This window comes from Gorilla gorilla, chromosome 10 (genome assembly GCF_029281585.2).
Source record: "Gorilla gorilla gorilla isolate KB3781 chromosome 10, NHGRI_mGorGor1-v2.1_pri, whole genome shotgun sequence".
NCBI lineage: Eukaryota > Metazoa > Chordata > Mammalia > Primates > Hominidae > Gorilla > Gorilla gorilla.
In genome coordinates this window covers 30,618,734-30,632,610 of record NC_073234.2, presented here as the reverse complement: position 1 = coordinate 30,632,610, position 13,877 = coordinate 30,618,734, and the positions used below count along the sequence as shown (strand labels likewise).

The following is a 13,877-nucleotide window of genomic DNA, read 5'->3' as shown; positions in this document are numbered from 1 at the left end:
GGTTCATGAAACATCTTGAATTGAGGGATTACTACCTTTCATTAGATTTGCAAAATTTTCAGCTATTATTTCTTCAACTATTGCTTTTATCTCATCCTTTCATTCTTCTCTTTCTAGAACTCCAATTACATGTGTGTTATGACTTTTGATCATGTTCTACATTTTTCATTCTCTGTTTTGATCTTTCCATTGTTTATTTTTCCTCTGTGGTCCATTTTGGACATTTTCTAATGACAGATCGTTGAATTTACTATTCTGTCTTCCAATCTTTCAATCTACTGTTAAACCCCTCAAATGGGTTCTTAATTTTAAGTATTTATTTATAGTTCTAAAGTTTTTATTTGATCCTTTTCATAGTTTCTATTTCTCTGTGAAATATCCCCAAATGGATAAAAATATGATAAATACTTTATATTTTTATCTGTCTTTGTCCATTATTTCCTCTGTTGGTTTTAGCATAATAATCCTAGCGATTTTGAAGTCTTCATCTAATTACTTCAATATATAGACATCTATCTTGTATTTTTATCTCTTAAGCATTGGTAAATTTTATGTGCTTCTTGCCTATCTGGAAATGTTTATTGTCTATGTTATGAACTGAATGTTTGTGTGCCCTCAAAATGCATATGTTGAAGCCATATTCTTAGTGTGATTTTATTTGGAGATAGAACCTTTCCAAAAAAGAATTAAGGTTAAATGAGGTCATAAGGATGGTATCAGATCCAATAAGACCAATGTCCTTATAAAGACAAACACTGGAAAGCTCTCTTTGTCTCTCCACACACTCATACAGAGGAAGTCGTGTGAGCACATAAAGAGGGCCGCCTGCTGGCCAAAAGAAGAGGCTTCAGAATGAAAATTTCTTGGACTTCTTAACCTCCATAAATGTGAGAAATATATTTCTGTTGTTTAAGTTACCCATTCCGGGGTACTTTGTCATGGCAGCCTGAGCAGACTAATTCGGTAGGTTTGACATTGTAGATGATGGTTATACAGGCTCTGGATCCTGTTAACTTTTTCAGGAGTGTTGTATTTTGTTTTGGCAGGCTGTTAATTTGCTGGTGGATTAGATTGCTCCTGTAAAGGTCTCATTTTAGTCTCTGTTGTAGGGGGTTGTCTTTCAGATCCACCCTTAGTCCCAGGTTACAGCTCTTCTGCCTAAGGCATTAATGGTCCTCACTCCTACTTCACAAAGATTTCTGAACGCTGACTGGGCTGAAACTCATCCGAGTCTTCTCAGCACTCAGAGAACTCTGTAATTCACATGTTGGGATTCAGGAGCTTTCAGACTTTAGGCAGCTGTTCTTTTTTTTTTTTTGCAGTCCTTTTTTTTTATTACACTTTAAGTTTTAGGGTACATGTGCACATTGTGCAGGTTAGTTACATATGTATACATGTGCCATGCTGGTGCGCTGCACCCACTAACTCGTCATCTAGCATTAGGTATATCTCCCAATGCTATCCCTCCCCCCTCTCCCCACCCCACCACAGTCCCCAGAGTGTGATATTCCCCTTCCTGTGTCCATGTGATCTCATTGTTCAATTCCCACCTATGAGTGAGAATATGCGGTGTTTGGTTTTCTGTTCTTGCGATAGTTCACTGAGAATGATGATTTCCAATTTCATTCATGTCCCTACAAAGGACATGAACTCATCATTTTTTATGGCTGCATAGTATTCCATGGTGTATATGTGCCACATTTTCTTAATCCAGTCTATCATTGTCGGACATTTGGGTTGGTTCCAAGTCTTTGCTATTGTGAATAATGCTGCAATAAACATACGTGTGCATGTGTCTTTATAGCAGCAAGATTTATAGTCCTTTGGGTATATACCCAGTAATGGGATGGCTGGGTCAAATGGTATTTCTAGTTCTAGATCCCTGAGGAATCGCCACACTGACTTCCACAATGGTTGAACTAGTTTACAGTCCCACCAACAGTGTAAAAGTGTTCCTATTTCTCCACATCCTCTCCAGCACCTGTTGTTTCCTGACTTTTTAATGATTGCCATTCTAACTGGTGTGAGATGGTATATCATTGTGGTTTTGATTTGCATTTCTCTGATGGCCAGTGATGATGTTTACCAGATGTCTCAGAGACTCACCACGCAATGTGTAGCCCTGAAATTAGCCAAGATCCTAGGGACATTTCCATGCAAATATCTGAGCTTCTGTCTCCGTGGCTGCTGCCCTTTCTGATAGCCTTCTGAACCCAGTTGCCTTAGTAGCCTTGAACCCTAATCTCTCACTGATGTTTGGGCTTCACTTTCATGGATATGGGCCCTTAAAATGCCCCCAACAAGAAAATTTGTGTGCCTGTGAGGCTAAACTCCAGTACATCCCCTCTGTCAGATGTGCAGCCCTGCCTTGGTTGTTTGCCAATGCTTCCAAACAGCTATTTTGTATATTTTGGTTAGCCTTTATAGTTGTTCCCAGTAAACAGGAAAGTTCAATCTCAGCTAAAATCAGTCTTGCCTTTGCCTAATATTTAACTAAATAAATGGTAACAGCAATTAAATACTCATCCCAAAGTCAAAAGATAATCATTAGTAGCAACAAAATAAGGAAATGAGTATAATTTCTTGCCATGTAACTTCAAAATGAAATAAAGAAAATAAAAGATAATGATATAGAAAGTCCTGGCTTTCCAGAAGCAGTACTGATTAGTGATCAAATCGTAAGTATTATTTCTCACCAATTAAGAATGTCTGCAAATTTGGAGTGAAATGAACTGAGCAACTACACTTACCCTTTTCTGATGGGATGAGAGGGCAGAGTGAGTAGTCATAGTAGAAATGGCTTGGGAGAGAGAGTAGAGGGCTCCAAGAATGAATGAAGAGTGCAATCTCAGGCTTAAGGGAATCTTTCTGAAACAGTATGTGATCCTGATGGCCTGCATTAAATCCTGAGACAGAGTCTTTAGTAAAACCTGAGAACAAAAGCAGAGCATGTAACCTCTCTCAGAGGCTGCACAGAGACTCGGAAGCCCTCACCTTCTCATCTTGGGATGGTAGACAGAATGCAATGCTCACCTTCAAACCATTGCTTTATAGAAAAAACAAACAGGCCTCAGATAAGGTAGGAATGAAGTCAAGCACAATTAACTGAATTTGTATCATAGCAAATATGAGTCTTGATCTAAAAAAGAAACCAATAATAAATATAAAAACACACTACACAGGAAAAAAAAGGAGGAGAAGGTCATTGTAAGCAAAAGTAGGCTAATAACAAATTTAAAAACAACAAGAAAAGGAAGAAACAGGTATTCTCAATTATACAATACAGCACCTGCAAGACCTTCTTGAAAACATTGCTTAATGAAGATATCAAGGGATGAATCAAAATAATCAATAATAGAAAAAACATGATAAAAGAATCAATGAAAGAAATTTATTCTATTTAAATATAGAACTAAGTTTAAACCACTTTGGGAATGAGAGTTATAAGTGGAATGTGAATGTTACAAATCTTGACAATGAACAAACAAAACCTGTGTAAAAATATAGAAGGAGGGAAGAAAAAAAGAGACATAATAAAAGAGCTATTTTCTTCTTTTTAAATAGCAAAACAGTCAGTTGATATTGACTAAAACAAATATATGTTTAAGCATAATGAATTCAGATCTGGTTTTATGTAATAATTCAAACTGTAAAGGAATCTTTAGGGTGAATATCTCATGAAGTAAGTGACTATCTCATGAAGTGAGTAAATATCTAAAGTTCGGTCAGCCTTTAATGTTCACTTTAATTTTGTTATCTTCTGCTTCATTAAGTGTACTTTTAAATTAAAAATAGCATCTACAGGATGATGACACTTAGCATATCTGTGCCATTTCACATACCTGTCCATCAGGATGTCTGTTTTCTACAATGTCTGGAATGATGATGGTCCCCTTATGTTAACAATGGTTATTATTTCTGGATAGTGTGATTCTGGGGATGATTTTCTACATCTTTGTATTTTTTCTACTGTTTGAATTATTTATAACAAACATGATTAACAGCTACACACACATACACACACACAATTCCAGTTTCTAACATGCTTTGTGGTTATATCAACACTTCGTCTACTTGTTTTGTGTTAGAGGTTTTAGCTGAAGCCTAAGGCCAGGCTAAGAGACTGGAATGTGACAAGGACTTCCCCTTTCCCCAGGAGAATTCTTGCCCAGCAAACATATGTCATGGAACCGTAAGTACAAAGTGTCCTCTGCCCTTCTTACTGATCCATGAGGCAGGCAGCACAAGAGAGCGTGCCTCTTTTTGCTGCTTTAGAGACAAAGGAAGCAGTCCGCAGAATATAGGATACGTACGGAAGATGTAACACAGTGGGAGTCAGGCTCCAAGATAGCTACTTCATCTATCTTAGAGCAGCACATCAAGAACTGCAGATGTGTATGCAAATGCCTCCCTAGTTGAGGGAGGAATGCTGTTGTATATGGGCTAAGCAGGAAAATGGAGAGAATCAGGTTCCATACGCAAGTTCCAAAAGAACTACTACAAATGGGACCTGGCTTGGGCCCTCTTCGAAAACTTACTATTATTATTTTTTTCTTGAGACAGAGTCTCTCTTTGTCACCTAGGCTGGAGTGCAATGGCACGATCTTGGCTTGCTACAACCACCGCCTCTGGGGTTCAAGTGATTCTCTTGCCTCAGCCTCCGGAGTAGCTGGATTACAGGCTCCTTCCACCACACCTGGCTAATTTTTATATTTTTAGTAGAGATGGGGTTTCACCACGTTGGCCAGGCTGGTCTCGAACTTCTGACCTCAGGTGATCCACCCACCTCAGCCTCCCAAAGTGTTGGGATTACAGATGCGTGCCACCATGCCTGGCTAATTTTTTGTATTTTTAGTAGAGACGCTGTCTCTACCATGTTGCCCAGGCTGGTCAATAACTCTTATTAAATAAGAGTGGCAAAGTGGGAATTCCAACTCAAGTCTCTGTAAATAGTATATTTACAGATATAGGGTCACAGATTTTTTTTTTTATTAAATCTTGCCCTGAGTATAAGATTTAATGGGGGAAACAAGGTAACATGTGAAACCTGAACACCTTAATGCCACATGATTCCATGTAATTGGAATTCTGTAAGATTCTATATAATGAATCTGGGTAATTATTATCCCATCCCAGACTTCAAAGATCTTCTGCATGCTAAGACACCAAAGTCTCTCTCTTTTCCAGGCCTCTTTCTTAAATGTCGCAGCCCCATACATTCAATTTCTTACTGGATGGTCTATCCTAAATCCAGTATGTAAAAAAGCTCAAACATATCCTATCACAACTTCTTCTTTATCTTAATTCATTCAATTCAGTAGGTATTCTTTAACTACCTACTATATGCCAGGCTGTAGGTATACACACTGTATGGATGATGCTGGGAATACAGAAGTCACACATGGTACATTCCTGGCTTCTGGGAGCTCACAGATTAATCGAGAGGACTAAGGGGCAGAAATGAGTACAACACAAACACAATGATAAGATCACAGGGTCCTGTGAGATACAGAGGGAGGCATCTAATCCAGATGTATGTGGTGTGGAGGGAGGGGTACATTAGTGATCAGGAAACTCATAAACCATACAATGTTTGAGCTTTCTCAAAGAACCAGCAGGGCAGCTTCTGCTCAGCTAGGCAACTCCTCTTTTTGCCATAGATCTAGCTGTTTCATTCAGCCATTCACTCGTGGCTGCAGTGACCTTCCAGGTCAGTCTGGACTCTGGAAATTGCCTCCATGGTTACCTCCCTTCCCATTGATGACATTCTACAGATCGTTCAGTTTGCCCTAGGCCCCTGTCTGTTCTATATAACACTGGTTTTCTGGAAGCCGTTTGGTATCTTGGTAAGAATACCCAGATTTATAAAGGAAAAACAATAACATAAGTGCCTCCTGCTTCTTTGCTCAGATGTTTCAGTTTTTGGGAGATCATTTAGCCTCTCTGAAGCTCACCTCCTCATCTGTGAAAGGCTAGTAATTATAATACTAGTTCTTACATGAAGAGAGGGTGTAAAAATCAAATCAGATGAGGGATATGAAAGCAGGTCCAGCACAGCTCGCATATTAATTGTCTTTGTTAGGGTCTGAGCATAATGGAGTATAACTCCAATGCAAATCCTATAAATGCTGATCCTGTAAGAAGGACGAGAAGCTTTTGGAACTTTCTCAAATATATGAATACAATTTCAATTGAATTCCTTGTTTGTTTTTCCTAGCATCTCTCAGTTTCCAATCCAGTCTGGATTTCATTCCAGCCATTTACTAGCCTTGCATTACCTTCTCCTTCAGTTTCCTCTTGGGTATCATGGAGATAATTAAAGATACTTCAAAGAGATATTGTGAGGATCATTTGAAGTAAGGAATAGAGAACACCACGTAGTGATGCTTTCTTAGGCAAGGTTTTAACCGAGAAAAGCCGCCCTTCGGTGGGAGCCTGGAGGCTTGGAAATAACCAGTGAAAAAGGGAAGCCCGTCTTGGGTGCAGCACGTTAAAGACCCAAGCTCGCAAGCCTGGGAGGCAGCGCGGCGGGAGGAGCCTGCCCCTGCCCCCAGTAGGGGGCGCCGAAGCGCCGCACTGCAGCATCCTGGCCGCTGAGCGCAGCGGCCTTGGCCGGGCTCAGCTCGCGTCCTGCCGCAGTCCCTCCGCCGCTAGTCGGAGCGAGCGCGAATGAGGAGACCCCCGCCGGGCCACTGGCACTTGCTTCTGCGGCGAGTCCCACCCACGACCGCAGCCCAGCAACTCGCAAACGCAACCTGAAGCCTGGGCTGCGCAGTGTGGGAGGGCTTCGCGATCTTGGGGGACCCATTCCGAACTTGCAGAGGACCGTGGCTCTCCTGGCCTGGAGAGTGTGAACAGGTGAGTGTCACGCACGTGTCCAGGTGGCTCTTTCGGGACGACTTCCTGCAGACCCATTCCGAGCCCTGAGCGCGCTCGGCCTCTGAGTCGGTCCTCTTGGTCACCGGGTTCTCCTCCCAGGGCGGCTTTGGGGTTCGCTGCGAGGGAAATGTGAACACCAGCAGCCTAGCTTGACAGGGCTCTCCTAGCTGAGAGGGAAAATGCCCTTTTGACTTAAGGCTGCATTTTCTCCTTAGCCTGAAAGCAAGTGACTTGCAGTCCACAATGGGTTTGTTTATTCTTGCAAGATACCTGTTGAGTTCAGAGCAACATTAAATAGCCAAGGGGCTTATACAATTATCCTGGTTTGCTGTGGGTACTGCGTAGTGATAAGAAGAGGAAGAATTCCTAGTAATGAGACCAGGAAAACTTGATTTCAGAACCAGAGAAGGGGAGGCCAAAAAAGAAGAGAATCTCATTTCCAGGCCTAGACTAGGGTCTTTGCTTCCCTAAATAGCTACACTTGATTTTGATGAGCGCATGAAAACAGAAGTTCCAAGCATATAAAGACCTTATAAAGACGCTTGCTTGCCCCACCCCCACGAGGAAGTAGAAAGCATGAACCTTGATAAATATAGCCTTGAGAATGATTTATTAGGAATGAAAACTTTCTTTAAATAAGTAAGTAAATAAGGTTACAGTTATCTAAATATCATAGGTCTAACAGAGTGTAAGCTCTTCGAAGGGAACTACTTTTATTTGTATGTGCATAGCGTAAAAGTGTGGAATAAATCAATGAATGCATCACTAATAATACAGGATTTTAGCTAGCGTTTTTCCTTTTTCCTTTAATTTATGTTTAGGGAAAAAAAACCTACACCTTCAAACTAAATAGGTATGATTTTACCTTTAGAGTGATAGCAGCTGAGATGTTTTTGTCCTAATAAGCACCGTCCACATAAAAAGTGAATGGCAAATTTCAGCCCTACTCAGAATATTTCAGCAGAACATTAGGACAAATGGATTTTCTTAGATCCACGTATGGAAACTCTCAGATTATGAATTATTTGGAACATCAGAAACTTGGCAACAGTTTACTTATTACAACAATTTACATATTTATTTTTGTTTTCTATCTTGTCAAATGTAACTTTTCACATTTTCATGTGAGAAATAAAATGTTGAAGAACTCCTGTCAGTTTTGTGTCTTCCTTTAAGTGATTTTTCTAAACATAACATTAGGTTGACAATAACCAGCTGTATCTTTATTAGGTTATAAATGGAAAAAATAGCCCACACAATTTCTCTTTCTTATGTGAAATTCCTATGCCTCTGGGGCCATTTGGGAGTTACTAAAAAATGTGACTTGTCATTTTTTTAAAATCACATTTGATGGCTACTTTCATGAAACATTAATCAGACATAATTACTTGCATTTTATATCCATGGATATGAACAGTTTTGCATGAAACAAAATTATTGTTTATACTAGCTGCAGACACTTGCATGTTCAATGTTTCAAAGAAATACTTGCCAGCACCTCTTCTCATTTATAATTTAAATAGTTAATATATCTCCACATATTATGTTTCTGTGATGAAGCACTGAACCTTAAAAACATAGGGGCCTTTTCTTAATGAATGCATCTAAAGTGACAAATAAGGAAATCTTTTTATCTTTAGCCAAAAATATGGGACTGGACAAATTGCAGACGTTTAAGCTTCTGGTTTTTGCTAATAATGATTACTTAGACAGTTTGTCATTATTGAGGATGAAGTAAACAATAGCTAATGTTAATGTTGATTTTTCCTTCCTTCAGAGGAAGCTCTGGCACTTTGAAAATCAGCAAATACAAAACCTTATTAGGTACAGGATGATAGCTTAAATACCTAAGGAAGAAAACAATTACATGTTAATGTCTTTGTAGAAATACTTTTTCAGGAGGATTTTCACTTTTTAATTTCTCTCTCAAGAAGCTCTTTGTAAAAATTTATAGATGGAAAAATCTGGCAGGAACATTTAACACATTTAGATAACATATTTGTGTTTAAAACATCTTTACTGCCTTGAAAACGGAATGAATTATGACGACTGATGTGATTAAGATTATCACGGGTAAAAGTGCTGTGCTGTATTTAGGTTTAAGCCATTGATTGCAAAAGTTCAGAATGAGGGGGTCTGCGGTCCGTGTAAAAGATATGAGGCTTAATGTGATTGGCTGTGCTACAGTACAACCATGGTGTGCAGATTAACGATAGTGAAAATCTCCGGGAATTTACACCGGGTCAGTTTGTCAGGTCATATCTCAAAGTGGAATGCAGTGGACACCAAGTTTTTAGAGTGATTAAGATGTTGAGGAGGCAATGCACATGATGAAAAAGGGAGTGAAGGTCAAAAAAACATAAACGAGAGTGTACATTCCGGGAAGAACAAGTGGACAGGCTGGGCCTCATGTTCCTAGAAAAAAGAAGCCTAGGATGGAGCAAAGGGTCCTGCTAGATGCTAGGATCCTTGAACGGTTCTGAGTGAAAGAAAAAGTTGACTTGTTTTGAGTTATTTCATAGAGAAAAATCAGGACAGATGAGTAGAAGCCACAGGGAGACAGTTTAGAGCTCAATATTAGAAAGATAGTTCCTCCTAATTGGAGAAATGAAGCAGCTTTCAGAAGTAATGAGCCCACCTTTCATACCTGGAAGTGGTAAGTCAGGCATGGAATATGGAATGATTGTTATGTCCTAAGGAAAGATTCTTGCTAGAAGAATGGCTAGAAGATTTCTTCAGATGACCCCCACTCCAGCCCCCACCACCACCAAAGCTCTTTCCAAATTTACGTTTCCATGATCCTAAGAACCTAGATGTCATTCCTAAAGCACCAAACTAAATAAGATGTGCTTACTTTGTACATAATGTTATTTCCCAAGCTTTAAGACAGCACTATAAACAAATTTACTTGAAGTCATCATAGAAAAGGAATAACTTGGAGCATGGCATTTATCGTTTGTGTACCAGGGCATTGTGCCCAGCAAAATATAGAAATGTAATCTATGTATTATATATTAATTCCTAGAACATGTGTATCTGTATCTGTCACAGGAATTCATCATGTGATCAAGTGTGAATTGAGAAAAAATTTAACTTTGAGATGCAAAATTGAATTGTGTTGCATTGGAGTTGACTAATATGAATGTATGTTATTCAACCCAAAGAGACATGAAGAGGCCCAAAAGTGACTCTCTCCATTGCCCCACTGCATGTGTTTGTACACTGAATGTTTACAGATAGGTGGTAAATGTGTGTATTCACTTTTACTTTCAGTTACTACCAAGAATCAATACCTTCATAAAAAAATTTCTTGAGGAAGTACTTTAGAAATGCTATTGTGTGTGATAATGCATGTTTTAGTACCAACCAGATCCAAATCCAAGTCCTGAATCTACCATTTATTAGTTAAATCATTTACAGTAAGTTACCATAGACTTCTCACAGGATAGTGGTAAAGATCAAACCAGAAAATGTTGATAAAGTGAATGGTGGCTGGCATATAGTAGATGCTTAATAAATATTAATTCATTTTCCAGTCACTTATGAATTCCCAAATTTCTTTTGTTTAAGGATTGTGGACTCTTCCAAGATTTACAATGATATGGTGAATCCAAAGACTGGAACCAAAAAGATTTACTCAGTGCTTTAGTTTTAACAACAGTAAATTGTCTACCAACACCCATCATGGCTAAAAGTGCAGAGGTCAAACTGGCAATATTTGGGAGAGCAGGCGTGGGCAAGTCAGGTAAGATTTTCGTTGTGGTTGTTACAGTGTGTGTGTGTGGGTGAGTGTGTTTCTTTATTACTGTTTCTTGGGATTGGGCAGGTGAGTAGTTGGTATTCCTCCTATTTTCATTTCTTACTCTTTTAGATAAAGTCTCTTCATCTAGAACTTTTATTTTGCATAATCGACTGTTACGTATCCTTTTGCTTATTTATGTTTAAGTAGCTTTGCTGATAACACACAAGATAAAGGATATATCAGAGGTCTTGGCATTCTGATTTTTAACAACCTCCAAAGAAATCAGATGATGGAAATTAAAAAGTATATATTTGTTCTTTTCTCTATGTATGAGATCTTGAGGGACTGATTTTACATCTCATTCATTTTGATATTCTCAGCAAACAGTCCAGTGTCAAGCATGTGTTAGGTGCTTTAAAAATGCTTAAGTGAATCTAGCTTTATCAGAAACAGAATTGCGTTATTGCCCAACACTCAAAAATCCTGAGAGGATTCCTGAAACTTTAGGAGTGCATGCTCTCAAGCAAGATAGCTATTGCGAATGCCTCTGCAGTGAATTTAAATTAGCAAGTTCTGGCTAACATCAGTAATTCAGAGACTTTGTTCACTATCTGAGAAATCGCTAGCAGACCTTTAAGATTAAGGGTGAAATGGTGGAAGTGAAAAATGTACCTACTATCTAATTTGAAAAATATATCTTCGATCTTATAATTAAAGAATTCCAAAGTCAACGTTGCTGAAACATTAGGGCAGCATGACCTTTCAGGGTAACCTCTTGCCTTAGTCTCTTACTGGAGGAAGGAACCATAATTAACTGTACACAGAGGTTTTGGTTCTCAGGAAAGGACTCAAACAGATATCTGGTAGGTGCATGTTTGTAGAGGGAAACCTGTTTGGAAATAAACTGTATAATCCAATACATTAGGTAATCCACAAAATCTTAGACAAATACACATAATTGCTTTTTAATTCTGTGACCAACCTTTCTTTTCTAACCTGCTGTCTGGTTTAATTTCAGCAGTAATCTTCCCTCTTCTAAGTCTTTGTCTCTCCTTTTTCTTTTAATTTTCTCAAGAGTACCCTTTCCTTCTACCACCGTTTTCTTCTGTTCGGTTTGCTCTTGCCTCTGGCAGAAACCACACAAGGAAAATTGATAGTTGGCAAGGCTAAGAAACTGCCAGCCTTCACAAGATTGAAGATAGTTAAACTCCTCCCTGTTAATCTCCTCAGTGTTTCCTAATGGCGTGAGAACCTAATTTCTGTAGCTGGTGGAAGGATCTGGAGAATGAGGAAATGATTCCTGTGAGTGGAGGATGGAGGGAAGGCAGTGTGGGAGAAGATGTGCACTGCCAGCAAGAGCTTGTCTGACTCCTTGTGAGTGCAGGGTCTAGGCTTGAGGCTGACCATTTATTCCTTCATTCCAGACTTCCAAAGGCAATAAGGGAAGGAGATTTTTTAAAACCTTGTATCATTTGTTAAAATAACCTACATGCGATTTAAGAAGTCAAACATAAAAATGAAAACTCAGCTGAGAGAACCACGTAGCTGTACGTGCGTCCATCCGTTTCCCATCTTCATGATCTCGGAGCAAGCTGGGTGTCTCCTCCTGTCAAGGCTCATGCATCAGCCTGAGCTGGGATGCGTGTTTTCATTGCCTTTCCCCACATTGTTTCAATTATTCCTCTCATTCTCACCTGACCATTTTTCCTTACGCATGTCTTTGTCCACTGCTTCATCTTTTTCTTTTCTTCAAGCTTATTGAATATGGGTTCTTCCCTTACTGTCTTATCTTTTTTTTACTCTCCCATTCATTGCTTAAAACATAGTCATCTTCTGTTACAACCATGCTACTGAAACTGCTTTTGCTAAGGTCACTACCAAACAATGACCAACACATCTAATGATCATTTTCCAGTTCTGATCTTCTTAGACTTCTTTCTATCATCACACAGCTGCTTATTCTTTCCTGAAATTCCTTCCTTCCCAGGCTCCCATGACATCACACTCTTTGGCTTTGCTGCTCTCTCTCCTTTGCTCCTAACTAGCTGTTTTCATGGGTTTGCTCTTCGTCTGCGCACTTCTCAAAGTTGAAGCTTCCAGGGTTCTATATATCATCCTCTTGCGTCCTTACTCCATACACTGCCCCTAGAAGTGCTACTCACACCCAGAGCTGAAGATAACACCTGCACAGAGAGATCAAATTCTGCTGACCTGAATTTTATTTTATGTAAAATGCACAGGTTGAAATTGCTCACTAAGTTTCTTTCCAACTCTAACATTCAAATCTTCTGTGGACTGTTTTCTCTATTTGCCTTGAATACGTTCCACCATTTGTGTTTGTTTTCATTTAGGTGAATGTGACAATGGCAGACTACGTATCTTTAACAATTGCCTTTTTGTCTGTCATCTATAAACAGACAGTGTTTTCCTATGTCAACATTAAATTATTTTTCTGAGACCTGTAACTGCACCTCACATTTTAAAAGTAGCACTCGTTTGATGCATGGGTGAAAATTGTGAAACCTTTTTCCATAGTTCAGTGAAAACGACCACAAACTACTTCATATCTACCAATTTTATTTTAAGACACTGGGTCTCCCTCTGTCACTCAGGCTGGAGTGCAGTGGCATGATCATAGCTCGCTGCAGCCTCCAACTCCTGGGCTCAAGAGATCCTCCCACCTTGATCTCCCCAGTAACTAGGACTACAAGTGTGTCCTACCACACCTGGCTCATATGCAACAATTTTGAAAATAGACTGCAACAATATTGAATTTATGTTGATTCTGATTCTTTGTGAATATGGCTATTTGATGTCTCTGCCTTATCATTGTATCACACATTTATCTTTCTACTGCAGAGACTTTATCAATCTTATAGGTAACTTTTGCTTGTTTAAGTCTGCAAGAAATTATACCTGCTGGAATGTAATTCGGTAGCTCCTCACTGAATTGTTTCAGAGGCTTAAGTCTTACCTGTCCCCTCTACTTTGCCCACACTTAATACCAGTAGGAATTGGGGGTAAATAAGACCATATCGCCCATTTGCTAACGAGGAGTCGTATAGCTTGGAGTTAAAGAGTGTGAGCTTTTGTTTGCCCTGTGAACTTGGCAACTTTGGCAAGTTACTTAACCTGTCAATTTCTTCAACTATGAAGAACATATAATAGCATCTCAGTTGTTACTAGGATTGAATGAGTTGTTACATGCAAGTGTTCCTGGCACATTGCAAATGCTCAAAATTAGCTTATATTATTA

The 13,877-nt window shown here is 39.2% G+C and overlaps 1 protein-coding gene across 6 annotated transcripts in view; it reads left to right on the top strand.

The window, feature by feature from the left end:
- The window catches only part of RERG (RAS like estrogen regulated growth inhibitor), a 126,583-nt gene that overhangs the window by 6,823 nt on the left and 105,883 nt on the right, over positions 1–13,877 (top strand). For 3 of the 6 annotated variants that reach the window (XM_031001120.3, XM_031001122.2, XM_055358735.2), the window contains exon 2: positions 10,450–10,624. In XM_031001120.3, coding sequence (XP_030856980.2) covers positions 10,564–10,624 — 61 coding nt within the window. In that variant the 5' untranslated portion in view covers positions 10,450–10,563. Of the gene's footprint in view, positions 1–5,778; positions 5,847–6,576; positions 6,859–10,449; positions 10,625–13,877 lie in introns of those variants that run through there. The other 3 variants (XM_055358734.1, XM_031001119.2, XM_031001121.2) reach the window with 2 other exon arrangements.